Raw genomic sequence first — 13,155 nt, 5'->3', positions numbered from 1 at the left:
TAATTGAGGAAACATGCATACTAGGCCGTTAAGAGATGGAAGACAAATATTACATCTAAGTACTGGAAACACTGTTTCATTTCTTTCATACTACACTCTTTCAAATGAAATTGAATACGATATATATTTTGTATTTCAAAGCCAAAAGTGATTTGTTTGAAATGAAGTTATGATTACCTGCATGACTTATGCAATTTCCATAGGGATTAATTAAATAGACAAACATAGGTTCAGTTAAAAGGGAAATAAACATTTATGTAAGACTCTCATTTTCTTGACAGGGAACCTTTCACAGATGTTGGGAAACAGTAAAGGGGAAAAAAGATCATGTCAACACAATATTGTTGGTAATATACAACACAATCTTACGCTTCACTGAGTTTTGAATACAAGAAACAGGTATATTAGAACATGCCTAATTCACAAGTTTTTCTGAGTCAGGAACAGTGGTTTCTTTGAATGGCTCTAAAGGAACAAGCTGTAACCCGTACCTTCATACAGCTTCAATAGTACCCATTTCAAAGGCAAAAAGGTCCAGCCAGCTAACTCTTTTCACAGCCAACACTCCGCACAGAAAAAACTAAACAAGCTCCATTCTCCTAGGCATTAATTTTATCTGATCTGATCTCCTGGTTGTAGTTCTCATGAAACTGAGGACAGGAGCATCAGGTTTTTGTTTGTTGTGGTCTTTTTGCTTTCATTTGTTTTTTGTTTGTTTGTTGCACCTTTTTTTTTTTTTTTTTAATTTGTGGGATCTACTTCTTTTCCCCGCAAATCAGTGGATCAGGGGGAGAAGGAATGAATCCTCAGCTTACTAATGTCCCTAATTTCCATCAACAAATTCCACCTTATTATTTGAAGCACTTAAATACTTTTGATGGTGACACCGATGCCTTTGAGACCATAACTAGAACTTTTTCCCATAGCCATGAAATCCAAATTGAGGCTTACAGCGTGTACCTGTGTTTTCAGATATCTGCTACAGTGTAGCTGTAGTCTTCCTCTCTGCCCCATTACCCCAAGCCTCTCTCATAAAATATCAGCCTCAAGGTATTCACATAGTACCTGTGAGACTTGCTCTGGGACACAAAAAGGAGTTCCTAAGTCTTGCATAATTTTCTAAGGCTTTTGTAAATACAAACTATGATATCCACAGAGCCTTTATCACACTGAATAAACAAGTAATATTTAGTGCATACCAGAGTATAGGTGAGGGCTAGATAGGGTAAACATACACCTGTGCAAAGAAGTCAAGATCTGTCTGCTTGCCAAGTTCATCTGATCATAAGGCTCACACTGAATTTCATGAGGACATGGAGAATTCACCAGTACTGTCAAAATCCATCAGGAGTCAATTGTTTCCTTACCCCACAGCCTCCACTAATTTTTTAAAATTGGCTTCTACCTCATACATCTTATTTCTCTTACAAACTCTTCTGGATCAAATTTTTGAATGGAAATTGTTAATAAGCAAATACAAGCATTGCACACTCCTGTCAGACAGGCTCATTTTAAAGAATTAACCTCCAAGACCAACTTGACAAATAGATGACCCGCAAAAGCTGATATGGAACAGAGAGGACATAAGAACCTCAGCTAATGAAGACACACAGAGTGACCAAGCACAGCTGAGAATTTTTTTCTTCCAGGTACAGTAAAGTGCAGTTTCTGAGACTGGATGCTTTTCAATCCTCCTCCTCCCATTCTATGTGAGAAAAGGAAGACATTTTACTCTGGTTTTTTGCTTCTTTTTTGTTTTGCTTTTGTTGGGTTGATTGTTAGTTGTGTTTTCTTCGGCTGGGTTTGATCTGTCTTCAAGTTTTTTATTGTTGGGTAGTGGGTTTGAGGGTGGAATTTTTTTTGGTTGCTGTTTTTTTGGTCTTGTTTTTGTGGTTTGGCTATATATCAAGAGAAGACAAAGAGAAAATAACTTTCTGGCAAAGGTTGATTTCTAAGGGTCCTCACATACCAGCAGAGGTCACACCACAAACACCAGACAAGAGCATGGATGCTGTTCCCTACATGCAACATCCCTGTCACTGTTACATGCAGAAGTGCTGCTAACCCTTAAAAATGGCCAAGCCTTGCTGTAGATGATGCTAGAGCAAAGTATGACAAAAAGCTTTATCAAGATCACACTCATTCCACTTCTGGAAAGATTTTTAGACTTTTTCTTTTTCAGCTCCCATTTCTGCAGTAACTCTGAAGTCTAGCTCTAAAGTAGGTAACCATATCAAGCAGCATTAACTCCTCTTGTGCTGAGGACCACCACCAATCATGGCAGATAATCTCATCCTGACAATTGTCATGTGTGGGGATTTTTAAGGTAGACCACAGAGCCTCAGAAAGCCCTACCTGGATAGACTACAAAAAATTAGTTTTATGTTGACCAGTCTTTTGTAGAGAATCCCAAGGACTTTATGAACTGGCTCATTAGCTCAGAGAGAGGCAAGTTGCTATTGTCATGTGGTCTCCTTCAAAGGAGAATGGGAAGCCATATGATAACTCCCTGCTGCATCTCTTTATTTTATTACACCAACCTGTGGGACTTGTAAGCAAGCCCCATGGCTTGCACTGCCTTCATCTCAAAAGGAGGAGCAGGTTCTAGACATCATCTACTGAACAGAGAAGCAGAGAAACCATTGAAGTGCTTCACTTACTAAGCACAGGCAGGATGCTGCAACATAAGCGTTGCTTGGCAACAGTTTTAGCTTTCCAAATAGGCAGCGTTTTCTTCAGGTAGGTTCATCTTCTCAGCAACCAGCCTATGTGGTCTCAGAGCCCACGTGCAACCCCTAAAAATGTAAAGAATAGTCTAAAGCGGTAATAGAGGTGGCACTGTCGAGATAAAAACAAATGAATGAACAAACATAGTTTCACACAGGAATGCCTTCTCTCTGTTGGTTCATTAGGTATGCAACAGTTAAAAAAAAAAAGTCTTCTGTGTGCATTTATGATTGCAGCCTAGAAGCCTATGTTCTGAATCACTATTTGAAATGCATTCCCACACTGAAGTGTATTAAGAAAACATTATGAGTTCTCCTGTAAACCAGCAAACTGCAGGTGGGTCAGAGTTGAGGCTGATATTTCATGCTTGATATACTTCATTATGCCTAGTTATGTATTGAATAGCTGTTAATAACACTCACTGTTCCAAAAACTTTTGATACATAACCAGAGGCTGTTTTGAGGGCCTAGAAATTTTATCACTGCAGGAGGCCTGGGAACTTGGGAACTGACACCAGCTCTCTTCATTTTGGTGGTACCTTTACTATTTATTTTTTATTTTAATTGGAAAGGCTAGCCCATAACTTATGTACCTTTATGTTTTAGAGGTCCACATGTAACTACACAGGCTGAGTACTAAAACCTTACTAGCTCTTCCCTGAATCCAAGCTCTGCATAACACAGGGGTGGTGGCCCCTGCCTGCTTGTTCCAATATCCTCTTCCACAGCAGCATAAGGATACACCATATGAGAGCAGAGAGGTGTATCCAAATTAGCCTAACACATGAAGATATGCTCAGAGCACCAGAAAAATGAAACAAACAAACAAAAAAATCTCTGAAAAAACTCATTTGTTTGTATAATTTGGGTTTATAAAATCCAAGGAGTTTTAAAAAATCATTTTAAGCATATGAACCTATTCTACCTGTTTCTGTCCAAGTTTCTCAGGGCTAAGTTTCACTCGAAGAGAGAAATCTCTAGCAGAAGCTTCCAGGAGTTCCCAGACTGCACTGTATCCAGTTTCAGGTTCAATGAATGCTACTGCACGGTATCCCAAAGACTGAGATGCCTATTACCAACCACAACTCCTCTGTTTCCTCCTTAGGCCCTCTAAGATAACAGAAAAGCACATTTCATTTCCCACCCCAAGATCCACACAGCATCCTGTCAGCACCATGTGGGGTCTGAGGTTTTTCCTCCTCCTGACCTACGGTCTAGGGCACCCTGGCATCAATCTGCAAGAAGGTCCCAGCCAGCCCGAAGTCCTGGATTCAGCCCTGCTGCTTTTACATAAAGTCAGAAAAAAAACCTGTCAGTATTAAGTGATAGTGCTTTCCTACGCTGAAAAGGGTTCTGCGTAACTCAGTAGTGCCCCCAACTGTAAACCAGATAAATTACATTTCCTTTTACAGGATGCTCTGAAAACTACAGCCAAAAAGGGACCTATAAGAATAAGGTGCTACAATTAACATTTCCCCCCCCCCCTTTATTTTTTAATGGCAAATCTATGGAATAAGTCACAGAGTGCTTCCATTTTCAAGGCTAAACCATCATGGCAATGTTCCACCCTGTCTCATTTCTGCCATATATTTAGCCTATTGTGTCATACAGTTACCCTGTAGAAATCTCTAAATATCCCAAGAAGCACAGTTCCCAGGATATTTGTCAGCCAACTGAAACCACAAGGTGGTTGAAGCTTCATGAGAAAGGTTGCTCACATATATTGTGGAACCACACCTCAGGCAGCATTTCCTCTCCAAACTCTGGAGGATAACTAGCTATCCACAAAATAATAAATATTGACCTTACAATTATTTTACAGAGGGAAGGAGAGGAGTTACGTTTTTACTTCAATTAGGAGAGTTGAAGGAACACCAAAAAAATCATTAGTGCATACCTGATCAACTTTCTAAGCAAACAGAACCATGAAGTAAGATCATGATCACTTCTGACTTCCACAATGCCTTTGCAGTAACTTTTATTATTTTTCTTTAAAGAGAGGCAATCTAATATCCAGAAATCCAGGCTCCTGCTACTCTATAAAGAAGGCAAGAAACAGCACTATTCTATCTAAACACAGCAGCAAGACCATGATGACCATTCCAGGCTAATTCCAGGCCTCACTATCCCAGTTGTGTTATCAAGTTTACATGGAAGCAAATTGAATCATGAAACCTGAAACTTCCCCCCTTGTACAGCATGCAGGCACAAACTCTTCTTCGTGCAAAGCCACAGCTATTGAAAAGCCAAGCATATGGGACCATCTTCCCTTTAGAGTGAAGGATATTGATCTAGCTACATTTACAAGTGGAAATTCATAAACTTCAGCAACACTGTCCCCTGAGCACACCTACATCAATGTGAGGTAATGACAGATACATCAGGAAGGATTCCCAAGTGGCATCTGCCAGCATTATCCTGATCGAGTAAAGCATGGGAAAGCACAGCACAGACAGCTCTGCCAGTGTGTATGAGCTGGCTGAGCTGGGAGGCACATGGCCATATTCATGTTTTAGACACAACATATCAAGCACCCCTCCAAAACTCAGCAGGGAAATTCCAATAGCACTGATGTTAATCAGTTTCAAAGAGGTTCTCCTAACAACTAGGTTGCATCTTCCTCTATTTTAAGCACACATGGGAATTAATTTTGCAAGACAGGAATCTACAACTTGTTATGAAATCAGAATATACTTCACTAGATGTTTTTCCTCTTGTATCCTTCAGCTCATCACTTACCTTTTGTAGACTTCTGGGCAGTGTTTTCATATGCTTTGCTTATTTTAAAAAAATTAACATCAACAAATTTCTAGGTTCCAAGGAATCTCTCCTAAATCAAATAAACTTTTTCAAATGTTCCACCTGAAGTTTTCCTGTCAAATACCTTGCTTTCCTATTCGGATTAATTTTTAAGCTGTTAAGAAGACTTTAATCTCAAAAGTACTCACAGAAATTTTTCCAGTACAATTGGCTTCCTCTCTTTCTGCCAGGGCCCGCAAAAAGTTATCTTTCAGTTCTTTTCCTACACTTGCTAGTGACCTAGGAAAAAAAAAAAAAAAAAGGTACAATTGCTACTAATAATTATCACCACACACTTTGGGTTCACTGTTGGGTTAAGTGTCCTGTAAACACAAGGAGATAGTCCTCACCCTATTGTTGCTAATTTGTCTACTGCCTATTGCCTGTTCTGTTTTTACATATCCTTAAACCACTAATCAAAATTCATCACCACTGCAGATGTGCAATATAATAGCAGTTTATCAAAAGGTGACTTCTACTAACACACATTTCCAATTATATATCAGGAGTAATCTAAATGCTTATTTTATTTGTCCAGAATTACAGTCAAAGTCAAGTTTACCTAAGAATACCAAATTATCACAGTGTACTAACATAAACTTAAATAGATTTTATACCTTATTCTTCAGCCAGCAACTAACCAAATGAACTACTACATACTTGCACTGCTTGGTAGGGTCCATATAGTTTCTGTATCATTAAGCACAAAGCATGAAAAGAAACAATTTTGCTCCACAAAAACTGGCAAATACCAAACACACACAACCACACAGGAAAGGATAACATACACTAAAAATTACTCGTCAGTCTTCGAACATAGCACCCTACAACTCCGTCATTAAAAACAGGACACGCCTCAGATGGATAAGAGCACTGAATATTGGACAAACCCCCTCAACAAAAGTGTGATACTTTAAAATGGTTTCTGCAAATCTTTTAGCCTAATCTAAAAGCCTTTGCCATCTGCAGGGGTCATTGCGCTCACTCCAGTGTACTTTGCACACACAAGAAGGAAGTGGAGACTTTTGAAATCCTACACTAAAGTGGCTTCACTTGGAATTTTTCTCCTTTTAATGCCTAAAGTAGTAAATGCTGATCAGAAAGTTCTGTATTAGGCAACCCAAGGCAAACCAGCACTTCTGAGTCCAGTACAGATCTTCCTGAAAGGGGAAAGATTATTACGTTCCCCCAGTATCTCTATGTGAGTATTTCAATAAAAGCAGCAGCATCTGTCAATCTATTAATAAGCAGACAGAATCCATCAAGTGTATACTGCATCAAGCTTCAAATAAAAGAGTGTCACAAAAACTGAAAAACTCCCTTCAGAGAAAAACTCCCTATTATGTCTTTAAACTGAGTGAAAAGTCTGCATCTAAGCTTCAAATCTCTGATATAGAGCTATCAGGTCATTCTCTGGCCACTTTACTGGCTGTTACACAGAAGTACGTTGGTTCAAAGTTGTTTCAGAAGTGCACCTGCTGCATTGTAAAAATAAGAAAAACAAAGAGTAACATCTGGATTTAAACACCTCAATTACATACAAAAGAAGGTTAAGAAATGGAGTCTCAAATTTTCCTTTTCCTGTCCATTTAGGAATTCTAGATTCCTGAACTTCCTTTCTCTGGCAGATTTTAATACTAAATCAACAAAGTCCATGTTTAACAACTGTTCCAGCCAACTTCACTTGAAGTTTCTGGCTCCTATTTTGAACCAGAAGAAGGGTTAGGTGCCTAAAGATTATGTGCCTTTATCTTCTTAAATCTTATGTTCCAACAAGAAACTTCACCTTTCCTTAAAAACTTTGTCTTCCCTTCCATCCTTCAACAGCCAGCTAAATAGTCACTGACCACTTTCTGAACACTAAGTTGTACAAAACTTCTTCTTTAGTAAATATCACTACTTCTGCCACATCTGAAATCACTATTTCTGAAAAACAGGAGGTATCACTGGGTGGCCCTGTCTAGCTTAAAAATCATAGTGTTAAATCACAGAGTTAAAACACCGCAGGCAGGTGTAAGATAGAGGTTTTTCACAGTCCTTGAGATAATTCCAGAAGTGCACCACTGTGCCTCACTTGCCGTGTTGACTACTTGGGGTCTGTTTCAATGAGTCTAACTTCTGAAAGATGCAAGATGAAAAAAGAAATCATCTGACATATATGTATTTTCTGTACACTATTCTTAGCGACAAAGCCCCCCCTTGCTCTGTAGATGTTTCAACATCTACAAACATGAGGGGAGGAAGACGTCTGAATTTTACTGAAATAAACTTGTTCTACTACAGCCTGCAAGGAATACCATCAACAACAATATTATGGCTGAATAAAACATGAGCAATGCAACAGATCATGGTTGATGTGACAAAGCAGCAAGACCACCTGGAGTAGAGCTTAGTATTAACTGACTAATTTTTGTAATGATGAAGAAACTGGGACAGAAGACCCCTCACAAAAAAAGAAGGCAAAATTATTCTTCAGTCATATCTGAGAAATGTATGAGACATTTGTTTATTTAGAAAAATATTTTTAGAAATAAATCAACATCATTTTACTCCTGCAACAATGTCCCTAAGGGCCTAAAAGTACAAGAAAAGTTCATGGGACCAGTGAGTCCAGAAACAAAACATGAGATGGATCCTCTCTATCACATGTATGCACTTTTAATCTCTTATAAATCTACAGTTTTAAATATATACTATTACTGGATAAAGAAAAACAGAAGGTTAAATTCGAGTCACAAAGAAAGCAGAAATAGGCTCAGGCTATTCTGAGGTAAACCTTTATAAATTTGGAAAACAAGAGTAGTGTTAGAGGGAATGCAGAACCTAACTTCTAAAGCCTGAATTCTAAAACTCCAGGATCTGGGAGCATTCCCAAGCATCTAAGCAAGCATTCACCTTTCCTGAGGTAGGAACAAAAATCTACTTGGTAGACTTCCCCCTTTTTTTAACTGGCAAGGATTCACTCTTTTATTTACTGTATGAATGTGTATGTTATTTCTTTGAGTGCTGGCCTTTATCACTTCTTAACCCTTGAGATGTGCACTCTATGCCTCACTATCCCAGCTCAGAGGTTCGTCTCTCCTCTCAGGACTTGCCCACACAGAAAAAATGCACCTGTTTACCTTCAGAGAGATTTTCATCTAAGGTACAAAACAGTAAAAAAGGTCACATGAATATTCTTAAGACTGCTTTAAACCAGGCTCATTATGGCATCAAACGTAATCAATTACTAAGTGACCTAAACAAACTCTCCACAAAGAACTGCAAGCTTCTGTAAACATATATTTGCATTTGAACGGGGTTTAAGAAAACCAGTTTGACTTAAATAAACTGTAGATACAGAATGGCAAGCTTCTGGAGATGTAAGTGTGCAACGAATCAGTTTTAAAAAGTTCAGTTATACAAGGTTCTCACCCAAAGAAGGCCACATATTCACTGGGAAGATGCAGCACTTGTGGGAAAATTGTATGAGAATTTGTTACTAGCCAGCCTTTAAGAAAGGAGATTTTTCTCCCCCTGCCACAGCAGCGTGTACATTCTCTGCGCTCTCATTTACTATTAAAGAAGGAGACTGAGAAAAAAAGATCAAGGCATTCCACTCCGCAGAAGTTCCCCCACAAATAAACAGGCTGAAGTTTTGGGGTGTGACTAGCTAGGAATTCAGGAAGGCCACGTAAATATTTGTTCCAGCTCCCTGCAAGGCAAGATGAGGGAGTTCTCCAAACAGGGAGGGGCATCAAGGAATTCTCTAGCACCCACTAAACACTACTCCTGTCTAACGAGGGTTCCTTAATTTGCCGTGACTTCAGAATTGCTGTTTAAATCCATTTTTTTTAAAGCTACTTCCTAAACTCTAGATTGGGCCCTTCATAAAGCTAAAGGATTTCAAATTATACACCAGCACAGAAAATATGCCAAGAATGCCTTTGCTTTTTCATACAAATGGGCAGCTTACAAGATTCCTTGAAAAGTACAGCACAGAATTTTTCATTATTAGCAGAAATTTACGCATCTCCAGCAACACACATGTAATTGTAACATTAATGCACTTAACGAAACTACTCCCACCATTCAGTTCATTCTTCAGCACACTTCCTGGAGGATGATTTAGAGTGTAAGCCCTATTTATGAGGCAGTGTTATCTCTTTCTAAGGCAATGATGCTAAATGTAGTTACCTGCACTTTTCACTACCAATAATATTTTTAATTATCACCTTCAACACATAGGTACAGGCCCACACCAAGAGTAGGATGTTACTGTGGTAGGTGCTGTACAACCCTACTGTCTGGGTGAGCTTTGAAACCAAACACCCAGACACAGAAAAGCCTGGTGGAAAGAGAAAAATACAGAAGAACTTTACTATTCACAAAAATAAAAGGTCTGCTTTTCTAAAGGAACTTGTTTGGGTACAGAAACTCCAAGTGATGTTAACACTATTAACTGTTGGTTGCTGGGTTTCATTGCAGAAATTCAATTCTTTCTTTATGATGCTCCAAAGTCTCACTTTTAAAACGGTGCATTTACACACTATCATTTTCCTTCCAACCTGCTTGCCTCCTTTCAAGAGCTTTTGCAATCTTCCACCATCCCACACAACCTTCTCACATTCCCAATTCAGATGCCTTTTGCTTGCAGCATGCCTTTTCGGTCTTCACTGATAGGTGTTAGTAAAGCAGAAAAAAGGATAGGTCTTTTTGAACTTGGGTTAGGGCTCCTTGATTTTTATTTTGACCGGCTGTACTGCTTTTTTTTCCATTTTGTTTTGGTTCCCCAGGGCTTCACTTACTTTATTTTCTTACATCTCCTACTATGTGGGCTGTTACTGAGAGCACTGGGCTCACAGTTGGAAACAGAACAATGTAGTTTAACTTTTAGGGAGCCATGGTGACCTGAAGAATGCTTTTTATCAAACTGACATAATGGGAAGAACATTTAACAGTTACACTGTTATTCTTTCAAAAATACACTCCATGTTCCAGTTTAGCAAAAAGCTGCACTGGAATGCACATTCTCTCCTAACTTCTGCAAAGCAGCTGTGTTTTGCAAATATCTGCCCCAGGATTAGTTGGGAGACAAGCATAAGAACTCAGTCCCAAAGTTTCTCCCTCATCTTGAGACACATAGTTTTTATTTTAAAACATTTGAAGTTTCAACCTCCCAGTGCCATGTCCTGAGGCAGGACTATTACTTGAGTACTGTTCCAAGACATCAGATATGTATTTGTTTTCTCTATGTGAAATATACATGCTTTATAAAGAAGGGAGAGACTACAGTACAAGATTATACCTTAGAGACCAGCGTGTAAGGCTGGGACTGGAAAGATCCAAGTTCATCACCTTGTTCTGTTACATATACGTGGTGCAAATGAATCTACAAGTTTGCTTCCATTTTAAAGAGGAAAAATGAGACAAGCAAAAAAAAATATCTTTGATGTACAATTAGCTGTCTGAGTCTGACCCCCATGGCCTGGTCCTCTGCTCGCCAGCAGTACTCTTATTGTGTTCAAGTGATAAGGCAAAAGCAAGAACCCAAAACATCAACTGAAACCACAAGGTTGGGTTTGGACTCCTGCACATACAGATGCCTCTACCTAGAGATAAACAGAAAGGACTTCATTTCTAAATAAGTATGATATGGGGCTGCTTAAAGAGGAGGCCTAGATTAAAAACAAAAAAAACAAACCAAACAAAAAAAAAACACAAACAAAAGCAACAACACCACCTAAGAAACCCCCACAACTTTTTTAGTTCAGCTCTGTCAAACAAAGTCTGCTGATCCTACTATCCAACTTGACATACTGTGTTAACTTGCATTTCCCTGTAGCTGCTGTAAAGCTGCTATAAGCAACACCAGAAGGTAAAACCATCACGTGAACTTTCTTATATTTTACAAAGACGACGATACAAGGAAAAAAAAATATTTAACTTTCTTTAAACATAAAATAATGGCATCAAATGACACTAGGCAACAGCATTTGTATAAATAGCCTCTGGCTGACAGTCTGCAATGTTATTAGATAAGGTGTACGGCATCACAAGCGCAGAGGACCTAAGCAGCAAGGTATGGCTTGTAAAATACAAATGAACTTAAAATCTGTTGTATCTCCATCACCTTGTGTATTGTAAAAGTGTCGTATCTCTAAAACAGAGTGAAAAATCTTCAATTAGAGTGAGAACAAGCTGGCTGTAAGGGCACAAGAAGCGATGAGTTTAATGCTGATCTCAAGAGAAGGGAGTGAGTGTATCCATGTCCAGAACCGGGTCCAGTGTGACTGTGCCCAGTTTCACAAGGTCCTTTTAATTTTTTGAGATCTCTGCATCCTAAATGTACTCTCATACAAACCCTCTGAAAACTCCCTAACCCGAAGATCTTCATATGAACAGTTCATGGCATACTGACATTGGGGTGCACAGTATGTACTATTTTGTTAGTTGTACAATTTTGTTTTTAAAATATTTTTACTGTATGTGTGTCTGTGCTAAAAAGAATGAACCCAGTCATCAAGGATTTAGATTATGAAGTTATATAGAAAGAGAAGATTAAACTTTGAGCTATTTTGACATTTTGAGGCATGTAAGCATTTGTAAAATCTGCTGTAAATTTCTTCATTGCTGGTTACATAATCAAACATACGGGAAATACCTTTCTAAGGACCTTAATACCAAATATTGCACTGTTTAATAAAATGAACAAGGAACAACTACACTTATTACATGATATTTGAAACTCCATGGAATAAATTATCAAAAAAAAAAAAAAAAAGAAAAATTTGAGTTGCTCATGCACCCGCCTGGACACCTTCCTGTGTAGCCTCATCTAGGTATTCCTGCTCCGGCAGGGGGACTGGATGAGATGATCTTTTGAGGTCCCTTCCAATCCCTAACATTCTGTGATTCTGTGATTCCCTTGAAAAGTTTCCAGAGCTTTTGCAAATTTATTTTGTGTTGAGATGCCGACACCTGACAAAACACTGGCGCCAATATTTCAAACGGTCCAAGCTACTGGCAACATGGTGTCGCATGGGAGTGATTTAGGCTTCTGGTCCTGTCACTTATCCAACAATCACAAACTTAAATAAAAATAAATAAATAAAAGCAAATAAACAATAAATAAATAAATAGGGATAAATAAATTTAAAAGTTCCTTTATCAGCTCTGGTTAAGGTGCTAGAATACACTGCTGCCTATTTAAAACAAGGAAGGGAGGAAATTCTGGGATTTTTCCCAGTGCAGCTGTCATCGCTTACTATCTATCAGAAAAGGTAGGTATATGTCCTCTATGTTGTACCTTTTGCATGAAAGAATCGGAGTTTAACTCGAGAAAGAAGCTCACCCAACTTTGGGAGGCATACTGAACAAATGGGCTGCAGCTCATGAAAAGGAAATTTATTTTGGTCTGGCTGGGGAATCTCTTTTTGCTCATTCAAAGCTGGACTACACACAGGCCAAGCCACTCTCCTCACACAAGTCAGAGCAGCCGTGAGACCTTGATTCAGATGTCAGCACAATGCAAAAAAGCCATTTGGAGAAACACAACCATCTCTTCAGGTATCATGCCATGAGTGGTTAGGTCCATATTGCTGTCAGTTTGTATCACAAAAAGGTATCAAAAAGCTGGAAGAGAAACAC

General features: G+C 38.8%; 1 protein-coding gene across 1 annotated transcript in view; it reads right to left on the bottom strand.

The window, feature by feature from the left end:
• The window catches only part of CFAP299 (cilia and flagella associated protein 299), a 224,681-nt gene that overhangs the window by 142,555 nt on the left and 68,971 nt on the right, over positions 1 to 13,155 (bottom strand). Inside the window, exon 3 of the mRNA XM_005498548.3 lies at positions 5,676 to 5,766. Within this exon, the coding sequence (XP_005498605.3) occupies positions 5,676 to 5,766 (91 nt within the window). The remainder of the gene's footprint in view (positions 1 to 5,675; positions 5,767 to 13,155) is intronic.

This window comes from Columba livia, chromosome 4 (assembly GCF_036013475.1).
Source record: "Columba livia isolate bColLiv1 breed racing homer chromosome 4, bColLiv1.pat.W.v2, whole genome shotgun sequence".
Classification (NCBI taxonomy): Eukaryota; Metazoa; Chordata; class Aves; order Columbiformes; family Columbidae; genus Columba; species Columba livia.
The sequence above is the reverse complement of the archived record's forward strand: the minus strand, read 5'-3'. Positions and strand labels throughout refer to the sequence as shown.